This window comes from Phalacrocorax carbo, chromosome 2, assembly GCF_963921805.1.
Source record: "Phalacrocorax carbo chromosome 2, bPhaCar2.1, whole genome shotgun sequence".
Lineage (NCBI taxonomy): Eukaryota > Metazoa > Chordata > Aves > Suliformes > Phalacrocoracidae > Phalacrocorax > Phalacrocorax carbo.
The window spans coordinates 129,773,224-129,798,183 of record NC_087514.1 but is presented as its reverse complement, the minus strand read 5'-3'; the positions used below and the strand labels follow the sequence as shown (position 1 = coordinate 129,798,183).

Here is a 24,960-nt window from a genome sequence, read left to right as displayed (position 1 = left end):
GGCTGATTCATAGCACAGGGCTGTCTGAAATTCTGCTGCTCTTCCCACTGGCTGCTCCTCCCAACTAGGGATAAAAGAAGATAGATTTTGCTTAATTAATTTGTTTTTGTTTTTAATCTGAGTGTTTAATGTGCTGTCAGGGGTAGCTGACATGACCAAAACAGGCTGGTGAACAACCTTATTTGCCCTGTACCACGTTTTGCTTTCATTCTACTAACTTTGGTGAGTGTGGAGTCTAATATTGGTTAGTCATCAGCAAGTTTCCTCAGCTGCTCAGTGGTACCCCCGCAGAGGGATGTGCTTTGACTTCATCCTTAACATTTGTACCAGTCGTTTCCATTTTCTTTTCAGGATGAACTTTAATATAAGTTGTTGGTTGTTAGCAAGTCATTCCACCTAATTCTTCATTCTTCTGAGGCATTTCCCTCTGAAGACATACAAATACTTTGCTGTTTCTGTGGTGGAGTTCTTTCCCTTAATTTTCTGTAGTTTTTGAGCACATGGTGCTCCTAATGCTCTGGGGCAAAACAACCATTGCTAAATGGGACCTCTGCAGAGCCTGAAAAGGTAATCTCTTTATTGGTGTTCGCAGCAGGAGTTTAACTGAATGACATCCATCTTTCTTTTCACAGCATTCCCTGGGCAACTGCCCAGGCCTTGAAATCCTGCACTGTATGTCCTTTGTAGCCAAGAACCTGCAATCTTGAACCAAATCATCCTCAACACATTTACAGCCCCCACGCTATCCAGCTATGCTCATGATGTATTAATGTTATTTACACATATATACTTATTTACAGCTCTTTTACGTACCTTCCATCCAATTTTATCTTTAATTTAATGTGCAGTTTTAGAATCATATCATTTGAGGCACTCGCATCTCATAAAATCCTCTGGAATTAGCATTTCACTCTATGTTTTCACATGTTTCAAAATGTCAGCATAATAATGAGAGCAGGACTTCTGAGATTTTGTTTTCTTTTTATACCTGTGGAATGAAATGCAGGTTGGGTATGGGCACCTCTGTTTACTCTCCTTTTGAATCATAGACAATAGAATCGTCAGTCACTGACGAAAGCTCAGTTGTACTCCGAATGTTTTCCTGCCCACTTAAGCTGATTTTATATAACATGCAAAGTGAGTATTCAATATTGAGTTAATTATGCACCAAATGGGGTAAGCCAAAGAATTAGCTTAATCAAGCATTCTTTTTTCCTTAAAACAAAACAACAACCAACCCAACCAGAAACAAGCCAGAGAAGAGCTATGACAGGTATTACAGATAGGCTCCTGGATTGACTATCAGGAGACATTCATTCCCTTTCCAGATTTATTGTTTACCTCTGATGCTGATTTTAAACAGGAGACTTCACTTTGCTTTGGCTCACTTTGTCAGCTTTTTCCATTATCAGTCTTAGACAGTTACTTAACAAAGTTCTGTTTATGGTATAGACTATATATCTATATATAAAAAATATATTGTGTAGTGTTGGGTTGACAGTTGGACTTGATGATCCTAGCGGTCTTTTCCAACCTTAATGATTCTATGAGTCTATAATTACAGCAAACTGTCCATGGTATGGACATATTCTTTACTACATTTTCATTAAAATATTCCATGAGTTGTGCTTTTATCTTTGCTGGCCCAACATGCCCCCCCAAATCACAAATAACAGGTATAGAAATACAGATTTCATCGAAGTATTACTGGGAGTTTCACAGGGGGAGGTTTTGATGATAGTGAAGTTGATGAAGGTTTGGTTTTACTGCACTGGGACCAAGACCTGACCTTCCTTTTGGAGTCAGGCCTGTAAAATCTTAAAATTGACCTGACTTAGGAAATGAAAAGAGGCAAACAGCCCAAACTGAAGAGTTGCCGTCCCAACTGCTCCATGTCTCTATAGATCTGTACTTTCTATTGTCTGCATACAAAATAACTTCATCCAGTTCTGAATGTGAGACAAAGCTTACCTTTTTTTCCCTGGGAATTTGGACAAGAATTGGTTGCAGGATACAGGCAGTTTTATTCTTAACTTTTTGGTAGAACTCCATCATATCATCCTTTATATATTTTGGACTGGATGCTTAAAGCTACAGCAAAGGATCTCAGGCAGAATATAGATGCTTGGGAAAACTGAATACAATCAGCAAGGTAATCCAGGATGCCATTTCTTAGAATAAAGTTGAACTTACTAAAATCTAGGATTCCCCAGGATCATTCTTCAACACACAAGATCTGCAGAACTTCTTAGATACTGGCCCCTTTCATTAGAGCTCAAAATCCCATTTCTAACCTTCTTTGCAACTGAGAAATAATAATAGATTTGTTGGTAAACCTGAGTTTACCTGACAGCTGCCCTTGGTGGAATGGTACTAAGCAGCTGTATGGGGGTTTTGTTGCTTGAAAGGATGTATTTTCATTTATAAATATAACAAAAACTCTGAGCTTTGTGAGTAGGGACATTTGTCTCTCCTGGTTTATTTCCTCCTCCCACTACTACCTAAAAATGTATATTGACATTGCCTCGTGGCATTACAGTTTTTACTGTGGTGCATTATAGTTTCCAAATCACACCATTTTTTATGATACATGGTAGCTTAAAGGGAAAAGCAGTATCCAGCAGGGAAATGAAGGGTGAAACACTGGCCTCTCTGAAGTCAGTGAGAAAAACTATTACTGCCTTCAGAAGAGGCAAGGTTTCAGTCCAAGCATTAAGGGACAAATGTGGAGCCATATATTGATTTTACCTCTTAGGTAAAACCGTAGAGAAGAGAAATGCCTTCATCTGGAATCTAGGATGCTTAATACCAGTAGGCCTTTAGGAAATTGCATTACATAGCTGAATGGTATGTTGGTTCAATGAAACATCCAAAGTCTCTATATTTGACCTCTGTTTCTATAAATGAAGAAAAAAGAACCCAGCTGCAAAACCATTATAGCCTGTAGGATTTCTCCTTACATATGTAATACAGAGCATCCATATCTGAACATATTTAAGAATAAACCAGCCAAGCTTGAGGCTACCATAGCCTATAGTAGTAAATCGTAAAGGACACAAAATTACATTTAGACAGAATTTTATAAAGGGGCAGAAAACATTATAAATAAAAACCACATTAAGATGGGAATCCTCCTCTAGTAGCTGTCCTTGAATCATTTAAAATATTTGTAGCTAATTAAGAGAATCTGGTATCACAGTTAAACTGGGAAAATATTCAGATAAATAATGCATGAACATCTGAAGTAAATAACTTCTAAATAAATATTTTTACTAATTTACTTCTGACAAATAAAGGAGCAAAGCTTTGTTTTTGCAAGAGTCTGATGAATGCAATTTTCAGTTCTGTAGCTGAAATAAAATTTATTTTGGACAACTGCCGATTTAATTTCTAAAGGCTCATAACACATGACTTATCTAAGTAATCATGCAGCTCCACCACTATTTGTGAATTCTGGATATCCAGATACATTTCTGCATTGAACAACTGTCAAACAAATAATAATAATTAATTAAATCTTCATAGGTTTGCATACAATTGACATACAAGGAAAAATGACAGAGGAGTTAAAGCAGTTCTGCTCTGAGCCCTGCTCTTTTCTTCCATCTTAATGAAAGAGTAAAGCTGAGGCTTTGATATCACTGCATTGTCATGGTAATTGGGAAGCTGTGAATTCAACATGACGACTCTACTATAGGTTCAAGAAAGGAAATGTTGAACTATGAGGAAAATAATTTATTTACATGTTAGTCTAGATAAAAGGCCAAAGGTTAATAAAAGCTATGCAGTGTATGTCATGGAGTTTCATTTTAAGTGTTATCTATTTGGAACAATTTGGAAAGAAAATCTCAGTTTAGTACCAACAGAACCATATTTCATGTAGGGTTTGTCAGTAGTAACATGAGAATCAGAATATTCAGAAAAAGAGACTGATTGTTGTTAAGTTCTCAAAATTTTTTCGGTTCTTGTTTTTCCACCTCTCCATCTATATCAAATTATGTAGTAGCGCTTAGCAGAGGTTGAAAGTAGCTTTTATACAAACATGACCTTCACACTGAAATGTGATCCATTCTGTTCAGAGAAAGGTGGTATAGAAACATGGAGAAAATTCCACTTTTCCAGTGTATGTTTTACTTGTCTGATACTTGTTGTCTGGACCAAGAAAAGGCTTCATTGTCCAAAATTATGAATGTTTATGGTTCAGTAAAAAACTATATATCTGCTTAAATATTTAGTAGTCTTGGGTTCCATCCCTGGAAACAATTAAATGAAATGCTGACATGTTCCAAAGTAAGAGTTTGATCACAATGTAAAGGAGAACTATACTGCAAGTAGCTTGGACTTTTAAATTCTGTTCTCTAAGGCAAAGGATATGAAACTTGCTGCTTATTACTAAGAAAGGAAAAACACACTAAAGCTCAATTTCAACATAAATTTTTCTGCACTTTTTTTTTTCAGATCAGGTCTAATGGCAGTTACATAGTCGACTCTAGTAATTTCAAAATCTTTATCAGCTTCCAATTACAGATTAGAGCTCCACTGTATAAAAAACTTTGAAAACAACATAACAAGGAAATTCTCTGCCCCAGTGAACTCTCAATCTGAGATTTAATTAAAATAGAATGTATGAGAGAGGAAGAAATATGAAAGGACAAAAAGGATGAGCATTCATAAATTAGTCATAGCAGCAGGTTTAGCACTCACAAATGATGACCAGCTTATTTGCTGTGTGTTTTTTGCAGACCTAATGAAATTCAGTTGATGCCTCTAGTTTGTTAACCAATTAAAGGTGCAGAGCTAAAAGTTGCACCAGATCTTAGGGGTCTCAAACCTTCCTCTTTAGAGTATGAGGAAAAAAGTAAGAAATCACAGAGTCTTGAACTACACCACCACCTGCTGTTGCAACCATTATGATTCACATAATTTATTCATACCCAAATACAGTGTGCATCTGCTATTTATTGATATTTTGGTTTATTTTTCTTATTATGGCTTGTGCTTATATTGAGTAAAATTTCCAAGTACTGTGGAGAACATATAAATATGGATTATATATTGCTTATAAAGGCCTTTCCCTTTCATAACATCAAAGAATGAATAATGCATTTCCTCCCTCTCTAGCTAAGCAATATAAACATCAAAGGAAGGATTAGCATTTTAGGTCTTTGACAACACTAAATCCTTGTGTCATACGTCTTGATGTCTTGTGCAGAACATTTATATTTCTATACCTATTACATAATCAAAGCAGTGGGCCAAACATCTTTACTTTCCTCTAATTTGCATAATTAATTAAAACCCAACATTTTTGCCAAGCTGTCTATACTCACACTGAAATAATAAATGACAATTTTCGTCCTGAAATAAATCCGTTAACAGGCTTTCAAATTCCTGCCCTCCCCACCAGGTTTATGGTGCAGAGTAAGACATTGCTACTCTGCTGTATTAACCCAGCAGTCAGATATAGTGGATCACGCCAGATTCCATAAATGTAAACTGAGATACCATGACTGCAAAACCAGAAGGGCCTTAACGATTGTACTGCAGCCATCTACAAAGGCTTGGCTGCTAGGAGTCAACATGAAGCTTGGCTGTAGTGCTGGATGGGGAGGGCTTGTGGATGAGGAGACTCAAGGCGTACTGACTTTGGGCGAGGTTCTTTTAGGAGGGCACTTATGAAATGGCTCCTGTGTAATGGAGACTTCAACTGGTAGAAGATAGCCATATAAATTACTGTCTGCCTTAAATTAATGTCTTTCAAACTGAGTGAGTCAGGCTGATGCAGAGATTCAAGTCACTATCTAGTGACCTACCTGTTTTTTTTTTATCTATACTTGTATTTCAGATGTCTTTTTCTGCAGCAGGAAGCATTCCGCCAAGTCAGTAAAATGAAAAAAGTTCTGCACAGAGGTCTTTGCCTCCACAGCGAAATTGCTTACTATGTCTAAAGTTGAATGAGAGGAAACCAGGATGTTAAATATGTGTAAATACTTAGATATGCAATAAGCAGTTTGGTCAAAAGGGAAAAATCTGGCTTCTTGAAGGAAGGCAGTGCAGTTCTGCCTGCTTTCCTTTATTTGTTACTTCTAGATTTTCATCCTGCTGTCTGGGGGAAGGGTGACTTTCTGCTTGCTTTTATTGCATGGGAACATAAAACCCTATTTATCAGCTAGGATTTGCCTTGCATTCACAAAGCCATTACAAGTTAGCTATGACACTAATGGCTGCAGTAGGCAGGTGGCCTGTCTGCTCTGCAGCGCCTTTGTTTTGAAATAAGGACACGAACCAGTACATACCAGTTAGCTAAGGAACCCAGGCGACTCCAGAGGCCACCCCACAGCACAAGAGCAGCATAGACATGTCCTCAGCTGTCAAAGTCACTATGCATTGCACCGATGGCTCTCCAAATGCAGGTCCTCATCCTGCTCATACCTATAATTTTACCAAAACATGTCGTTCCACCAGAGTTCATGTGAAAATCAAATTGGGCAGGTACACATACAACACAGGTTCAGAGCTTCACTGTGAAAGAGCATTCCTACCAAATTCAATGTCGCTTTGTTTTCCGCTGGGTTCAGTAGGCCTTGTGCTGTAAGACTTATTATTTACTGTAATTAGATGGTATTCACTAATTTTTGGTTATTTGAGAACAAAATGTGTGTAAGCTCTAGCTTCAGTAGGAATCCTACCATGCAGAAGCATGAGAGTGATCCGTTAAAGTAGGGTACAGAAATAACCTAATACACTGAAAGTTTGGAGAAACTTTTTAGATGTTTTCATAGATTTCTTTGGAAACAAGCAGCAATGCTTTTGGGTTCCTTTAATCTTCCAACTATTACTTTGGGATTCTCACATCTATTGGCTTTTGAAATACAGCGGCCTCTTCCACAGTAAGTTTCATATTATTTAAAATATCATGTCGCTAGCTGGCTGTCACTTCTTTAGAATTTAGGTATAGGCTGAGGACTGGTTTGTTAAATCTTTCTTCTTTGAAAAACTCCCTAATCTCTTCATTATTTAAAAAAAAAAAAAAAAGGCAAAAAAACCTGCTTAAAGAAACAAACATCAAAACTCTCAGTAAAAACTGCATTGAACCAATCTAGAAGCAAGGAAATCTTCAAGGAATCTTCCCCAGGAATGAAAACCAGAGAAGCTTTCAGATCTTTCTCACACGTAATACAAAGCACACAGACTGTAATTTTTCCTTTGCAAATCACTGTTAATGTCAATGACACCCTCTATGGGGGGTTTCTAAGGTCATACATAGGGAAACGTATTTTTTCTGTGTTCCTCAAAACTTTTGGAAGCTGGGTCTTCTCATAAAAGTGCTGATACCATGCAAGCAGGCACTACATTTAGTTCCACAGGGAGTGTAAAGTGAAAGATTTTTATCAGGCTTACATGAAGCGCGCACTTGTGGAAAGCCCAGGAATAGTCTACATCAAAGAGAGTATCTAGTTTACAATTTAAAGTTTATTCTTGTTATCTGAGTATTTCCACTATTAGTAATGGATAAATCCGGGCTTTGCACAAATTAGACTAGGACAGAATCTGGTCACAGTTGCTATAAAATAGAACTGAGATTTGGCTGCATTGTCCTCACTTTGCACTTTTTACACATAAGAAGGCTACATTTGTTTCTTTTAAATTTGCTTCCCCTTTGATCTAGTAATTTCCCATCTAATTTCATGGCTTTTATGTTCTTTGCTAGTAACAAGAAAAAGGCTATCCTGTCTTGAAATGCGAAAGAGTTTCTTTTAATCTACAGTACATTCCACTTAACTTTATTAATGTACCTTTCAATGTTGTGGAAACTGAGATTACACAACCTCATACCTGCTATTATCACAAAGATTATCAGCAGTTGCCTGTCCTTCAAAGGTACACATGTTCATAACCAGACATGTTCAGACTCACTGACTTTGGAGAGAAAATACTTCATTTGCAATTACTGGAATACTTGGAGTAGTCATTCTCTGAAGAAATTCCTCTCTTGCTTTATCCAGATGTATAGCTGCAAAGATAACTGAAAATTAATTGTGAAAATCCTTTTATGTCTGCAAAGTCTCAGCAGAGTGCGGGTTGTTTTTCTCTTTTAGGTTATTTACCTCTTTACCTGCAGATTCTGCCAGTGTTGTTAACACCACTATATTTCACCGATCGTGTGAGATAGGCTTCCAACAGCGGCTGGAGGGACGTGAGGGCAAGGCAACACTAGATTATGGAGGGAAAAATGAAGACATGACAGACTACAGGGAGGCGAATACTGGAAAGAAAGATATAGCAATAGGAGCAGGAAAAACAAACATGTAGAAGACAAGCGAATGCCACTTCGAAACATCATGTACTCTGAGTGGACAATTTACCAGTACAATCTTGATGTTTAGTGTATTACTACAGTATTTTCCTACACCCCCGGTATCAGCCTGGTTTTATGACCTAATCCAGAAGACAAACTTTCTGCTGTTCTCGTTTTGTTCTCAGCATTCAGTCTTTAAAATGCGTGACATGAAATATTTGGCCAAAGGCCAAAGAGCAGTGACATGCCTGTCCCATTTTTACGTCTGTCTCATGGCAATTTACAGATTAGTAAGAGTTAAGTGCTAAAGCTTGGTTTAAAAGCCCGTTCCTTCCCATATGGAGCAAGCCGTCATTACAAAATAAAACCTGGAAAAGCAAGTTGGCCTCAGCGGCGTCCTTAAAGCTGCTGGCAGGAATCCCACGGGAGGTGTGGGACCCGCCGGCCGCGGCTGCGGGGATCACTGCTACTGGTGTCTTTGCCGCTAGAGGGGGTCTCGGTACCTGTTTTCCCGAGGAAAAAAATATCGACAGCAGAGTCTGGGGAGCCCGGGTTGTCTTTTGGCTCTGGGAGAAGGGGGGAAGCGGCTGGGAGCGGGTCAGAGAGGGGAGGCGCTTTGCACGCTGGTTTGAGACGCTGTGTAAGCTGGGTGGGTAAGGCTTAGCTTGCCAAAGGAACTTTAATGCGCTTCCTTGCTCGTCCCGAAGTAACTTTGTGTTACAGACTCTGTTATGAAACATGGAAGGCTTTAATAAATCATCATCAAGGCAAATGGGTCGTAGGCTTCTTACAGATCCCGTGCCAGCCAGACTTTGCTGTGCCACTGGGCTTTTGACGAGCGTATGGCAGCCGACCACCTTCCTGCAGCCTTTCTCGCCCTCATTTTAGAAAATGAGATGGAAGCTTTGGCTGTCGATAAAGCACTGTGAAGGAAGCACGAAGGGCAGTCAACGGGAGGAAGCTGCCAAGTGATGCTTTCTTGGCTCTTCCTCTTTCCCACTCGCCCATTAAAAGACAGGGCAGCGGCCCAGACCCGCCGTGCCCCTTTGCGTGGGTGGCAGCCGGCCCGGAGGGTGCCCCTCGTGTCCCTCCCAAAGACGCCGGGCCCGGGAGCGCTGCCGGGGGGAAAGGGGAGAGGCCCCAAATGTGGCCGAGCCTGGGGAGAACCCGGTGTTGGTGCTGGCGGCTTTTTAAGAAAACGGATGCCAGGAGGGAGGGGAAAAAAAAAAAAAAAAGGGGGGGGGGGGGGGCGGTGAGGGTGGGAGCGCACCAGGAGGGAGGAGGAGGAGAACCGGGGGCAGCCTGCGGAGGAAGGTGGCGGACAAAGGGCGGCGGGGGGCGCAGCCCTGCCCCAGGTGCGCAGCCCCGCTCCAGCCATGGCTGCGCGGTAGCGAGGGGGTCTCCGGCGGCGCGGGGGGTGGGGGCCGGGGGGGCGGCGGGTCGCGCAGCCCCCACTGCGGCGCCGCCGAGGGGGGCGCCGGGACAGGGCGCTCAACAGGCGCTGCCGCCCCGCCGGGCAAGGCGGGACGGGCGCCGGCACATGGCAGGAGCCGCGCTCGCCGCCAGCCCCGTGGCAGGCGGCGGCGGCCGGAAAGGGGCTTGGCCGCCGGTCGGTGGGGCTCGCTCGCTCGGGACCCACCCTGCCCGTTCAGCCGGGGCCGGCAGCCCGGCCGGCAGCGCCGCCGCTTCCTTTGTGTGCGTGAGGGGAGCTGCGGCGGGTCTCCCCGGCGGGCTGTCAGCGCTGCCCGCGAGGAGGCGGGGAAGGGAAGGGACGGGAAGGGAAGGGAGGAGGCGAGGGAAGGCGCTGGCAGGGCGGCTCTCCCGTCCCCGTCACAAGGTAAGCCCTGCTCCCCAGGCGGAGAGAGGCGCTGGGAGCGCCGCGGGGCCCCTTTCCCTGACCTGCCGAGCGGTTTCGCCCAGCCCCGGAGGGCGGCCGGCAGCGCCTCGGCGGGGCGCCGCCGCCACCCGCTCCCCGGCGGCGCGGGGGGCCGAGCGCGGGCTGCGGCGGCGGCTCGGCGCGGCGCGGCTCCGGCACTTTGCGATGGGCTGGTGGCAGCGGCGGCCGGACAGCAGCGGGGGCCGACGCGGGGCTCGCAGCTAAGGGGCGAGGAGGAGGAGGGACCATGGCCGCATCCAGTAACTCCAGTTTGTCCGGCTCGTCGGTTTCCTCGGGTAAGTTTCTCCGGCGAGCACCGCATTTCTCCCCTCCCTCCATTTTAGCAGGGAGCTACCTGTCTGCAGAGCGCTTCGCCGTCCCGCCTGCCCGCAGCGTCCCCGGCCCCGCCGGCAGCCGCCGCGGTGGTCCCCGAGCCCCAGCGGGCTCTTCCCCGGGGGGCGCCGGTGCCCCTGCCCGGGGCCGGCTGTCCCTCAGGCGGCGCCGGGGGGGGGGGGGGGAGCCGGGACCGGGGAGGCGCGGCGGGGCCCTACTCGCCGCTCCGCCGTGTCTTTGTGTGGGGCGGGGGCGAGGGGACACCCCCACGGCCGGCTGCCTCCCTGGGGGAGCAGCATCCCTCCCGGCTCGGGAAGGAGGGCGCCCGCGGCCCCCCCGCACCTCCGCGGCCGGCACGTTATCGGCAGCCCCCGCCTCAGGGTTTGGGTGGCCTGGGGGGGGTTCGGAGACCACCTCTCCCTGCTGACGGGCGTCCTCTGCCGCGCTCCCCGCGGGGCAGGACCGGCCCCGCATCGCATCTCGGCGCGTGTCTTGCGTGGAGTGCCTGACGCGCCCCTCGGTGGGGCCGGGGCGTTTTGAGTACTTCTACAATACCGGGAATTGCCCATCCGGTTTAAAAAAATACTCCAGGTGAAAAACCTCCCCAAGGGTTTGGGCTGCGGGCAGCTGTGAAAAGCTGGTGCTTGTTGTGGGTTTTGGGGGTGCTGGGGTGGGAGGCGTCGCGGCTTGCTGCCCCTCTGACGGGGAGGGCTGGCTGCCTGCGGGAGGACAGAAAAGTTATGGTCCATTTCTGAGCGAGGCAGCTTGAAATTGAAAGCAGTGATATAATAGGCACCACTGCCTGCTTCTTAGCTCACTGGGCAGTTATTTTAATATTTAAGTTTGGAGAAATTGGCAGAGGGTAATATCCTGGCATTTTAGTGGGCTGAAGAAGTAAATAGAAGGATGAACAACTTTGGGGTTCAAGGGACTTGTGACTCAGTGTTTTATTTGAGGTGCCAGATTGAGAATTTGTAAGAGCGCATTTTAAACATAGCAATATGTGCCGTGAAAAGCAGACAAGCTCCTTTGACTATCTATACAACTGTAGAAAAATGTAAATAAATCTAAAAAGGCAGTGAGCAGCTATGTTTTTTTTAAAGATGGTGTATGTGACTTACACAAATTATTCTGTCACTGTTCCAGCATGCGATGCTTACAGCCAGATCCAAAGAAAGAACTGGCTCCTAGAAATAAATATTTATTCCATCTCTTTAATAAAAAGCACTAACATTGCGAGCCCTGATTGCCTCAACTAGAAAGCACCTGAAAGAAGTAGGCATGAGAAGTTCTGCCTTCTGTTCACATTCACGATGCAAGAATCGCAAGACCAGAATGAAAACAAGCAAGAGTCAACACAACTCAATAGCTTGTTAGTTAAGGTACTTGTTTGGGCAATGTGATTTTTATTTTATGGATCATTTGTATATTTTTACATCTCAGTTATGTGGTACAACCAGAAACAACTCTAAAAGCCCAGACTGGAATGTGGGACTCTCTTCCTTGCTGCTCTAACCATTAAGCTGCAGAAGCATGTCCCCTGCGTGCATAGCTTCCTTTCTCCGCGAATCTCAAGGTCTTTGTTGCATACTGTTCCAACTTCTGAGAAAGGATACTGAGCGCGTACTTCTGAATCCCCTCTGGTTTTACTGAATCTGGGTCCCAGGATCTGAATCCCTAATTGGCCAATGGGTCTCTCTCACAGTCTTGGTTCACATGCCTGAACTGCAGGGAAGAGTGGGAGTTCAGGCACAGTCTTGGTCCACGCAGTTGATCGCAGCTAACTCCAGGTGGCCTCCTGCTCAGCAGGTGAATCTAGCACCAAACTTAGCATCTAGCTGAGGAACTGAGCTCTGGGCTTTAGGTGCACGTTCATGAAAGTCAGGTTTTGGCACTTGATAGTACCCTGCTTTGTATGAAGCCCTTAGCTACAGCCTGTAGCAGTTTCTGGTTTATCTTTTATTTTGTATTTTTGCAGCGATGAGCACAGCTGAGCCTTGGCCCGTGCTTGGGGCTCTTAGATGCTACAATAGTACAACTAATAAATATTGCCAACTGCTTCATAAAATAACTGAGTGCCCTTGGCTTTCATCACTTACAACCTTGGAGTGGTTTTTGTTTTTGTTCCAGCACATTCAGTCTATGTTTCTTCTATGCACATACTAATCAGAAGTTAAATTTGCTGCAGCATGATAAAGTTTCCAATATTAGCAGACACACCATATCTGACTGTATGCAGCTGTATTTTGGCTGCCTGTGGTTTCTCTTCTCAGAACTCAGCAAGTCTTAGAGCATATTGCTTACATAATATAACCAAACAGTCTTGCTTTTACATTTCATTTGGTAGAATTTACATGTATGCTTAACTTACCAATGCGAAGGCTTCCAAACAGTATAATTATTCCTGTTCCGCAGAAGAGGGAAGGCTATAGTATCACAATACTTCTCACTAATGGAAAAAGCAAGTGACTTGATGCTTGGCCTTGATCAAGCTGTGTAGCGTGTTGCTGGATCTTTTGCCTATCTTAAGAGCAGTTTAGTGTTTGCCCATCTCATAGTGAACTTCTGAAGCCAATTAAAGGACTACTTATATAATCCTTTCAGATCTTGAAATAATCTAGGAACAATTGCCATATTTGCAAATGCAATTTTAGCTTCAGCAAAACCTGACTTTTAGTTTTTTTAAAAAAACATGCTCATATGCAAACATTCTGAGAAGAAATAAAACTTCATCTTGACGCCATATAAATAATTCAAGTTTGAGACCACTGATAGGGTTTGCTGCTGTTTTGAGATAACAACAGATGATCTGCCTCACTTCTGTCCTTCATTAGTGTCTGTAACATCCAAATATGTGGTTAGGTTTGAACACTAGGACATGATACTTGAGAAATGATAGATGACTTGTTTAAGAACTTCTGGGGGTAATAGCTGACCTGCATATGCATGAGTACAAGTTGAAGTGGTTGATTTTGTTCAGGTGGGCCAGAATCTAAGTGGTGCAGAGCATCTACAGGTTCCTTCTATTCACATTGAGATTTTGGTTAGCCTCCATTGCCTGTATGGAAAGGCAAGGGTTAGCTAGAATCCATCTCAAAAGGAGTAAAAAGTTTATTGACTGAGTGATAACAGTGGAAATTAGAGTTTGAATGGCAGATGGAAATTTTCATTAACTTTTTTAAAGGGATGATTTCTTACATCTCTTACCCGCCTTTCTTAACATGGAGATAGTTCTCCTTCCTTAGTGTCCATCTGTACTCTTGTTTTGTAAAATCATGTATTCATACAGGTGAGCACAGATGTGTTGTAGGAACAAAGTAGTCACATTAGGCCTGGGAAGGGGGGAAGGTGTGCTTGTAAATGCTGATTGCTGAAGCCTGAGAATGTGTTGCTGCAGTGACCACTTGCAATGTAACCTTCCTGTCTTGATTCCTGCCAATTCATATCAATGAGGAAAAAAGTTACACAGTTCAAATACATTTACAGTAAGGAAGCTGCCCAAGAATTTTATGGTGTAGATATTCTGTTTCCCACTTACGTTTCTGTAAATGTGCAAGTAGGATTTATAGTCTTCACTTGAACTTGTGCCTACATTAAAGACCAGAATTTGATTCTGTCCTGGAGCAGTTGTTTATAAGCGCTACCTGCACAGTGACATGGCAGGGTGGTTAGCTGTATCTGTTGTACAGATGGGGAGCTAATGTGCATGTAGAGCTAGGACTCCAGCTACCAAATAATGGTAAAGCAAGTATTTGTACTTGGGAATCTGTTGCTCCTTTGCTACCTGTCCCTCCTTCAGAGCTCATGTCTGTGGTCTGCATACTGGTCTCAAGAGCCACTGTGGGGCTGCTAGTTACAGGTTCAATAACAACAGGTACTTGTCACGGGGCCCATCTGACAGGAGCCTATGAAGGAATTTTTTCAGTAAGCTAGCACCCACTGGTAACAAAATCTACAGGAGAGCTGCGGGTATTTGTATTGTATTTCTTCATATATAGCTTTTCGCTTTTGGTGACAGAAGTTAAGCTGCTCTTTGACTACCAACAGTTGTGTTCGAAGGTGGCTGGGGGAGAAAGGGGTACACTGTGCTGAGGGAAGAAGGTTGGCGTGATAAGCAGTTAAATTAAACATTCTTCTTTGGACCCTGGGTAAATCTGCACAGTATATGAGGTGCTGAAATTATAATTACTTCCACTGGGAATTCCGCTTTACTTTCTGTAATCTCTTCTATAGCACATGCCTAGGTGATCTATTAGCTGTATTCCTTGCAAGCCCCTAAATTTTGTTCTTCTCCCTAGATGAAGTGCTGATTCAACCACAAGCAGCATCTTTTCTGTCTCTCCTAACTGCTAACGAGGATGGTACATGTTACTATGCTTTCCTTCATGCTGCTTTCTCCTTAAAATAGACATATTTCCTTGCTGCTCCCTGTCTTCCTATTGACTCTTACTCTCACTCATCTTTCTTAATTTAAAACTTTGTTGTTGTTGTTGTTGTTTAAACTTTCCAGCTTTTTCCTGGCAAACAACTAACCTCTCCCATTTCGTCACCAGCTGCCTCTAGTTTTCTCCACCCAATAGCCAAATACCAATTGTACACAACTGACAAACTCGAGGCTTTGTTTGCTGGAATGTAAATCCAATCATGAGTGAAGAGACCTTTGTGGCTGTTTCTGTTCTGTTTGTCTAAGGAGCAAAAAAATCCAACATGCTTCCCAGCTAGGCTCCATGCAGCAGTATTCCTAAGTGTCGGATGTCTCAGCCTCTGTGCAGTTGTGCCATCCAAAGCTAGCATGGAGTGGCTGTAAATCCCAGCTGCATTTAAGGCTTTGAGCTCTGCTTGAAAAGTCTTCTGCCAAATAGTCTCCCTGTAACAGGTGAATAGGTTAGGTAGCTTGGGCTATCTGTCAGGTAAGGGTCCACACTGAAGGTAAGTCTGGTAAATGATGGCATGTAATCAGGCTTTCTCCTCTGGCAGGACTCAGACTGTGTCAAAACTTTTGCCTGAGTCTGAGCCTGTGCTGTGAGAGTGGTAACACTAGGAGAATGTGGATGAAGACCCAAGGCAAACATGTAAACATATGTGCCAGTGTACCCAGTATTTTGTGTTTTCCATGAGCTCCAAAGATAAATTTGCAGGTGTGAGGCTGAAGGGATAGCACCTTTCTGTTTCCCATCTGAATTGATGCTTCTTCATGTGCTGGGTGCATTTCAAGTAATACCTGTTATTAGGCCAAATGATGAAGTTGAAACGTATGGGCAAGCTGTCTGCTACACACCTGAAGAAGGGCTGTGTGTCTTGTCAGGGTGTTTTTACTTTTCAGCTGTGTCTGCTGCTCTAATAAAAGATACTGGTTCTCCCCACAAGCTCCCTGCTTTTGTATACCTATGTAGAAGATGACCACTCTAAATTTGTTTGAAATCACCAATTATTGATGCTTTTGCTTTTTAATTGAAAATCTAAAACTGTTTTCCTGTCCTGAAGCTCAGGGGAAAAGGCCTTTAAGTGTCATTTAAACATTGATCCTCACTTAACTATAACAAAGTTTATGGTTCTGTCGTGGTTTAACCCCAGCCAGCAACTAAGCACCACGCAGCCACTCATTCACTTCCCCCCCCGGTGGGATGGGGGAGAGAATTGGGAAAATACAAGTGAAAAAACTCATGGGCTGAGATAGAGGCAGTTTAATAGGAAAAGCAAAAGCCACACATGCAAGCAAAGCAAAACAAGGAATTCATTCACTCCTTCCCATGGGCAGGCAGGTGTTCAGCCATCTCCAGGAAAGCAGGGCTCCATGGTACATAACGGTTACTTGTGAAGACAAACGCCATCAGTCTGAATGTCCTCCACTTCCTTCTTCTTTCCCCAGCTTTTTATGCTGGGCATGATGTCATATGGTATGGGATATCCCTCTGGTCAGTTGGGATCAGCTGTCCCAGCTGTGCCCCCTCCCAACTCCTTGTGCACCCCCAGCCACTGGCTGGTGGGGTGGGGTGAGAGGCAGAAAAGGCCTTGGCTCTGCGTAAGCGCTGCTCAGCAGTAACCAAAACATCACTGTGTTATCAACACTGTTTTCAGCACAAACCCAAAACATAGCACCATACCAGCTACTGTTAAGAAATTTAACTCTACTCCAGCCAAAACAAGCACAGGTTCATAAACTAATTCTTTTAATAAATTGAAAGGCAATAAATTGTTTTTTTTTTCAATAAATGAACAGAGATATGTTTTTTAAAGGCAGCATAGTTCTCAACTATGTGTTTTCACACATACTCTGTGTTTCAAGAAGGATAAAAAACCACTTACTGAGGGGAGAAGAAAAATCTTCAGTGGTTCCAGTAAACTAACAAGGTCAAAATAAAATATTAAAGGCTCATGACTCTCTTGGGGTCATGAAGGTGCTATGATGTGAAATAGGCAGATATGTTGTAAAAATGAAAGTCAACATAGGCTGATTTTAATTAAGATGGAAGCAAGTGAGAAGAAATGAAATTACTATTGTACACAGATTCAGAGAGATTCTAATTGGGAAAAAGATTAGTAAATGAAAATAGATGTTTATTCTCAATGATGTAATAGAAATAGTGTTGTGAAAACGGCACATGAAAGCTATTTAAATAATGCTGCCGTTATGCTGATAAGGTGCTACTTTTGATTTTGAAAAGGGCAATAAGAGTTCTTTTTATTTCTGCTCCTTGTGCCAGGCTTCTGCTGGCCAGGGTATTCTTGGTCTAAATTAAAGCTGAAGCCTTTTGTATTTGATGATTATATAGAACTCACCATTTTTATTAAAAATAATAAAAATTCAAAAGGAAAAAATGCCAAAGTACTCCGTTCTGAAGTAGTGATTGGTCCAACAGTTAGTTACTGAATGTGGAGTCTGTGATTACTGAGAATAAAATAGCCTGGAAACTGGTACAATGCATGTCTGCTTCACAATTTAGCTCATATCAGTACTCTAAAGCAAAAGTCTTATTGTTCTTATGGATCTGCTTGTCTCAAAGACATATGTGGAGGATCAGACGAACAGTCTTTCATGCTGTCATGATGATGACCTTTTTGGATACCAGTTCAATTGACTAGTTCTTGCCTTCTGTTTGATGGTTCTGAGAAGGCTTAGATATGCCAAATGCTGAGTGACTGTAGGCAGGAACATTTTGCATTAGTGAGTATTATACACAGTCCTCTTGTATGCCTGTGCCTGTGTTTCACATGTTTCAGATTGTAATAATTTGGCTATTATGATGCATAGGTAAGTCTTAAATGTAGCGTTTTAGACAAAGAAATGTTTGTTTGGGTTTTTTTTAAGTTGCTTTGTTTCTATACATACCTTTGGCTAAAGGGCAACAGTGGCTGGGTTTGCCTTGCTTGCAACACTGAGTGCTGGCAGAAGGTGTTCCCATGCTGGGGAGCCAGTCTGTTGTCACTTGTTCTTCTCTTCTACAAAAGGAGGAGATACTTAGGAGATTAAATATTTGGAGAACTGTGCGTTAAGTAATGGCACATTAATATTGCATGAAAAAGCTTTTGTTGCAGGGAAATGTAGGATTTATACAGGAAGCTATAAGTCTGTAATTCTGTATATATCACATTCTTTACAGGTCTAGTCACAGTTCATGTAAGAATTATATACAGTAGCTAGTGTAAATGTATAGTTTTAACTGCTGTGAATAACGACCCATTCTTGCTATCTTCTTCTGACCTTTGATGATGAGAATGTAAATTGGAATTTTACATTTGGAGGTGGTTATTACAAACTATGAGTCATGGGCAATTCAGCAATAATAGTTTCATCATCCTGTTTTACTCAGCAATAATCCAAATCCTGGGGCTGGAGAGTGATTGTATCCCTGGTAGAAGGAAACTGATGTTGCAATAGTGTCCTTGTAACATTAATGTGCTTTAAAGTTTGCCGATGAATATGTTGAAACTTGACAGCACGGGCTGATATGTTTGGTAAAGTAAGGAGAGGTTAAAGGGTTTTTAAAATTCAGAAGAATGTGCAAGTGTGGCTCACCTTGCTTCTGGTGTTATTGATCAAGGTCATCACAAACGAATTAGTTCAGTAAATAAGACATCTGTTCTGAGGATGTCTTTATCAGGCAGTCCGATTCCTCTGAGACAGGGTGTCTCCAGTACGGTAGTATTACTGACAGTGTAAAAAGTACTAGGTGTGGGCCCTTTCTTAGCATCAGTAAATCACGTGTCACCTGCTGTGACCTGTGTGTCGAGTGACATTTCTCAATTTCTTCTTACAAGCTTGTCATGTAGCTATTCTTCTCTTTCCTTATCACCTTCTTGTTGGCTGTTTAAACATTGCTTGTAGCTTTTAAAATAACCAACATGTTATGAAGTGCATTTGTGGTGTTACGCTTTTTATTTCATCAAAGAAGGAAATTAAATGTTAGAAGAGATGGAGACCTCTGTTTGTAAATGAGATTCAGCTTGTTGAGCAGATGTTTAATTGCTAAGAATTTGTCTTATCTTGACAGATAAATTGGTTAAATGTTTGGCTTTGTGTTATGGCAAGGAAGCAAAATGGCAGGCAAACATCATCTATAGGCGTACTGGGCATGGCCACTGCAAAGGCAGGCAGAAGTTCTGGGAGAAGGTGGGGGTTCTGCTCCAGCAGTGTACAATGGGCCAGAGGGCCTGTGCTGTGGTCAGAAGCAAAAGTCTGACAGCTCTTTCAGTATTAAGTTTGCCAACAAAAGACATGGAGTATCTGTTACAGTATTTTTTCACTGTGTGAAGCTGCATGAATTCGACATTGATTCCCCAATAAGCTAGATAAAATGCCCCAAAAGCAAGAGGAGAGGGTGAGAGGATCACGAGAGACGCAGACAGATGCTCCATTTTTAGCTTTTCCAAGGTATCGTGTGTGATTGCTGTTGAAGGCAGTTGCATTTTTTTGTGTGGCTGTACCCTGTCTTTGTGTGCTGTTTGTGCAAATTATACAGTGCCGTGGCCCCACGGAGAGTGACAGCCCTTGTATCTCTCATTTTGAAGCAGTTACATCGTGTGTGTGCCTGTGTAGCTTAATAGTGGACTGTATCCTATCCTGGTTAGGAGTTCAGCGTTAGGTACTTCCTAGCACAGGAGCATATATAAACTGTGGACCTCTTTGGCACAGAAAATTGGGGATGCTAGCGGGTGACGTGGGCTGTTAGCACATTTAGATAACTTTACCGGAAAAATACCATCCACTGCTTTTAAACACAATGATACCAACTCTGTCTAAAGTCCCTGAGCTGTGTATAGTCTGGGAAGCTGGTGAAATATATATTCTATATGCCTGTTGTATCCTTTTACACTTCTTTAGGTATCTGCCGATAGTCACTGTGGGGGATAATCTACTGATCTGACCCATCGTTGCTGTTCTTATGGATATAGCTGGTAGAGTTATTGCTGAGCCAGCACACCGTGACTTCTAGGTCCTGCTTTCTACAGCCAAGAACTCTTAGAAGAGAGGAGAAATTTGGGGTGGGTTTGAAATATGTGAAGTTGACATTCTGTGTTGCAGGTTAAAAACAAAACCAAAACTCACACCTATGTTGCCATGAGACCTGATAGGAAAATCTTATTAATAGCATGCTGTATAGAATAGTATATAGATTTGTCTCAAACCCTCTTTCTTCCTTTGATTGAAAAGCTTTTTCCTTCTTCTGCTTTGCTTTATGAACATATGACTCAGCTGGATTTATGGTCTAGCTGTAGCTGGATCATATTCTTTTTTATTCCAATATTAAGGCTAGCAATTGATAAACTTTTAAGAGCTAGAATGGAGTTTTTCATATAAGGTTCCTCAAAGTTCCAAAATTCAGGGCTTTACAAAAAAACCTGAATGTTGCAATCAAATTTCTGTAGTGCACAGAAGTGTCTTAAAGCTGAATTAATTCTTTGTAAAGATTTTGTTTTTTAAATGACAGACCCTTTATAAGCACAAGATATGAAGTCCTGACCCTTCAAGCTGCTTGGTACCTTCTGTTCCCACTGCATTGAGGTAGTAAATCAGCAGCTTGCAGGATTGGGTAGTTGCTTATCTGAGTATTTTAATGCAGTTTCCATTAAAGCAGCATCTGCTGTTATGATGGGGCAAATTATTATAGGCTACATGGTAAACCTCCCCTCCTCCAAGTACAGGTAGCTAACATATTTAATATTCAGTGCGTTTACATCATATATATTTATATATATAGAACATGTAAATTCATTGGTGATGAATTTCGAAGGGTTATGTACAAGTCTTAAATTGTACATAATTTGTATAAATACCTGCTTCTTGAGAGAGCATACTCTCCGTAACTCCTGATCTCCTGCCAGGCAAATGAAGATGATGGACAGCTTTTAGCATCGTGCTGTGATAGCTCTGCATTTGTTTTATTTTGCAATCTGAAGCATGCATTTAGGTTGTTCTGTGTTGACGAACTTGCTTCCTGAAAGAATACTGAACCCTTTGATGTCTTAACAAAAACGGAAAGACAAATTTAAATTCTAAGCTTCTGCATGCTCATTTGTGCCTAGCGTATTGGTGTATGTTGGAAATTCTGCTTAAGTTTAGTGAAGAGCAGTAAATAGTGACTTAAATAGGAGTGGCTGCCATGGATGAAACCTCAGTGCTCCTGAGTGACCGCTTGAGGCTGGGAGACAAATTAAAGCTGTGGAAGTAGTGATTGACAGGCATGCTTTTTTCTCCTTTTCCATTATGACACTAAAACCAGCATTAAATTGGGATCCATTGAGAAATAAAATGGATGAACTAGAGGATGGGGGTAAGTAGTTGTCAGATTGGTGAGAATTTATGGAATTATATAGACAAGAAAAAGAGATGTTTTTATTTAGGTTGTATAGAGATAAGAATACAGGATCCTGAACTCTTTACAAAGCAGGTTGCTGTGTCAGACCATGTTATTTAACAGAGGTAGAATTTTATAAGTTTTTAATGTAGAACATCTGGTCATTTTGGTAGTAGATGAGTACGTCCCAGCGTGTGAGACAGAAGAGCCTTAGGTATGTTGGCGCTTTCTTACAAAATGTTGAATGCTGGGTTCAGGCCTTATCTGGTGTTTGTGAGTAGTGAGCGCAGGAGCAAGGGAGCTCCAAGGCATACCTGAAAGCATCAGTCGCTGGCCGTGAAAAATTAGGTAATAACCTTTTTTCCTCCAGTTGAACCAGCAGTTGACTGTCAAAGTGAAGAAGCATCCCATGCTACAGTAGCATTTTAGGTGCACACATGGTACAACATGTTTTCTAGGCTATGAGTTTGCGAATTTTTATGGAACTCTCCGAGAGCTGCATTTCCATCAGTGCAGCGCCTGGAGTGACCACTGTGGTGGCTTTCCATATTGCAGTTTGAGAGATTTCTCCTGCAATTTGAAAAGTATCATGAACATAAAATGAGGTTTTCTGGGCATGCTGTTGGGTAGCATTGCTGAGTAGTGCTATTGCACATTGCTAAACAGTTGTTTTATTTCCTTTCAGAAGTGATGGATTAGTTCATTCAATAAGCTCTAAGAAAGAAAAAACTAAAAAATTTTCCTCCCAAATGCATTAAATTGCCTTATACCGTTGATTTTAAAAATAAACCTGAAAAAATGAATTTTAAGTGCAAAACCAAACAGTTAAGTGTATTACTTTTAATGATTAATGTAACAGTAAGTCTTTAAGCACTAGCAACTTAAGAAAGCAACACATACTGTGTGATTTCTTCTAGAACTACAAAATTTGGCAGGTGTGTACAGGTTATATATGGGCTTGTTTGCACATAAAAATTATTTCAAAAAAAGGTCTTAAGAGCTACAGTGAAGAAAATGTTCCACCATGGAAATATTATGGAATAGTTTTTCTGGAACAGCTATTCCTGAACACTGTTAAGTTATAGTAATGTAGATAATTGACTTGAAAAGTGCAGGAATATACCATTAATTATACTAATTTGTCGAGTAACACTAAGTTTTTCTTTTGTTTCTTTTTTCTTTCTGCTTGATGTATTCTTGAAAGCTCGTTGCTCCTTTTTTTCAGAGACATAATGCATTCTTGACATCAGAAACTCAAACCTGAACCTGCCATTTTCAAGATTTTTTCGTCTTTAATTTCATTTTGTGCTGTTTAGCACAGGACCTGATCACATGATAGTTAAACTATTAAAGGATAAACCGACGTGAAGATAAAGATGATTCATTTCAGAGTAAAACTTTGCTAAACAGAACAGGTAATTGTTAGAAGCATTCATATCATGCACGTACAAGGTGCTGTCAGGATTGGAGGTCTACTTTGCTGAATGTTGTTGAACAGGATATTATAATTACTGTTGCTTCATTTATGCTGACATACATTTATATAGAGATTGCATGAAAAGGTCACAGGGAGGTTCGTAGCTGTATAAATATAGAATAAATGGCAGTTTGGGGCCAAAAAATCTTGTAACTTGAAGAACGCTACAAGCATTGAGGGTACTGGGTGTACACTACAGTGGAAATGGTGAAGAACTGGCACGCTACTATTAATTACGTGTATCAAAATGTGTGAGTATGTGTAAGAAAAGAACAGGAATGAGAATGTTTAGGAAAATAGCAGCTATTTGCCCCCTGCCCCCCACGAGCTGTTTCTTCTTTAATTGTGGTAACTAAGAAGGAGGAGTGCCATTGTCTTCAAAATATTGCTGCAGAGGGCTTTGGCTCATGAAAGCCTTTTCTGTCTTGTATTTGTTTCAGATCCTTTGATCTCTGGTTTGATGAGTACGTCATCACTTGGTATTGCAATTGCTTCCTTTTGCTCAGATATGACAGTAATAGATATATTCACTGAAGAGTATAATTTAAAATTTATATAATTCTCAGTTATTGGAAAGTACTGTAGCCTAAATGGTGAAAATGAGGGGCAGTCTGGTTCAGGCTGATTTTTAAAAAAATAATTGATCCGTCTTATCAATATGCATAATAAGCTTATCAAAACAGACTTCTCAAAAATTAAAGATGAAAAAACTCAATATAAAATGATTGTAAGTGTAATTGAGTAGCGTAATTTACTTTCACTTTACAGGAAAACGCTTTCAGCTTCATCCCTTAAGCAGCTTTAGAAAACTACGTACTGACTCCTGGCAGTAGTGTATTGATTGAAATCATCCAGAGTGTCTAGAAAACATAAGTGTACACAGATTTGACTGAAAGGGATGTGTTTTATAGAAGGAAGCTCCATCACTGTCTAGGGTTTGTAAGAAGTATGTTAACTTCAAAAATACTGGATGTATATAAGGAAGAGCTTAATAATAGCAGCATTTTTTAAAATAGGTTTTTTTCATCATTCTGTAAATACTTAATCTTCACAGCACCTGTTTCATAACTGGAAAGAAATTAGGCAGAAAAATGGAACCACTCAGCTACTACCAGGGACTAAAAGTAAAATCAACATGGAGTAAAAATAGATTTTTCAGGAAACATTCTCAATTCATTAGAGAATGAATCGCCGTCCCCCCTTGGACCTCATTGGGAGCTTTGGCCCATATAAGAGACTTGCTCAGGACTTTTTTTTTCCTTTTATATAGTTTACCATATTTTTGTTTTATATAATAGTGTGTCACAAATTTGTCTCGTACATCTTTGGTTGTTTTTATAAACTCAGCTTAGGACATGCTTTGTCTCAGTAAAATTTAGATAGCATTCTTTTTGGTTTTCCATCCTTTCTCACATGTGCTCTCTCCCTCCAAATGTAAAGCTTTGCTACTCATAGGCTTGGGGTTAGGTAGGCTTATGCTTAAACTAGTTAAGTAACTGCAAGTAACGTCAGTGATGTGAACAGTGTTATCCTGGATTTATGTTCTGACAGTTACTTAGTCTGATACTGACTTTCCCCATCCTTGATGATCAGACTGTTCCCTAGTAAACATTTCAGAACAGATTTATTCACTGCTATGTACTTAAAGAAGTTGATGCTGTTCATTTCTGGGGCTGTTGAGCACCATTTGGAATAGCAGCTGCTGAGGTAACGATTTGGACGTGTCCCCTACCACCCTTGAAAGAAGAAACATCGTGGGCGCACAAAACCTTTCCAAAGTATCAACGACGTGCAAGCCTGAAAGCATTTGCATATTTTATTTTTAACAGATTTTTTTTCCCACCATTAATGTGTTTATCTTGCTTCCAGATACTGAGTCTGATTGTGTGATGTCAAGCAGGAGTGACTTAAGGATTTTTTGTATATCTAAGGCTCCCATAAGCACATGAGCAAGGGCACTTTCTTTCTGATTACCTGCCAGGTTATGACAAACTTAAAGAAATACGATTGTATGGGTACGACTCGGTAGTCAGCTCAGTTTACTGTATCCTGTGATTTATTGGAGCCTGCAGTCCATGTAATGGGAGATGCCAGCTCTCATTTGAGGTGGCTGTAAGAAAGTATGAGAAACTCACCTTCAGGCCTGGCCCAGCTTTCTGAAATACTGAGAAGAAAAGAG

General features: G+C 41.8%; 1 protein-coding gene across 2 annotated transcripts in view; it reads left to right on the top strand.

Moving 5' to 3' along the window:
- The first annotated feature begins 9,639 nt into the window (after positions 1-9,639).
- CHN2 (chimerin 2) overlaps positions 9,640-24,960 on the top strand; it is a 164,622-nt gene continuing 149,301 nt past the window's right edge. The window contains exons 1-2 of one of the 2 annotated variants that reach the window (XM_064444341.1): positions 9,640-9,654; positions 10,155-10,471. In XM_064444341.1, coding sequence (XP_064300411.1) covers positions 10,423-10,471 — 49 coding nt within the window. In that variant the 5' untranslated portion in view covers positions 9,640-9,654; positions 10,155-10,422. Of the gene's footprint in view, positions 9,655-9,819; positions 10,472-24,960 lie in introns of those variants that run through there. The other variant, XM_064444340.1, reaches the window with a different exon arrangement.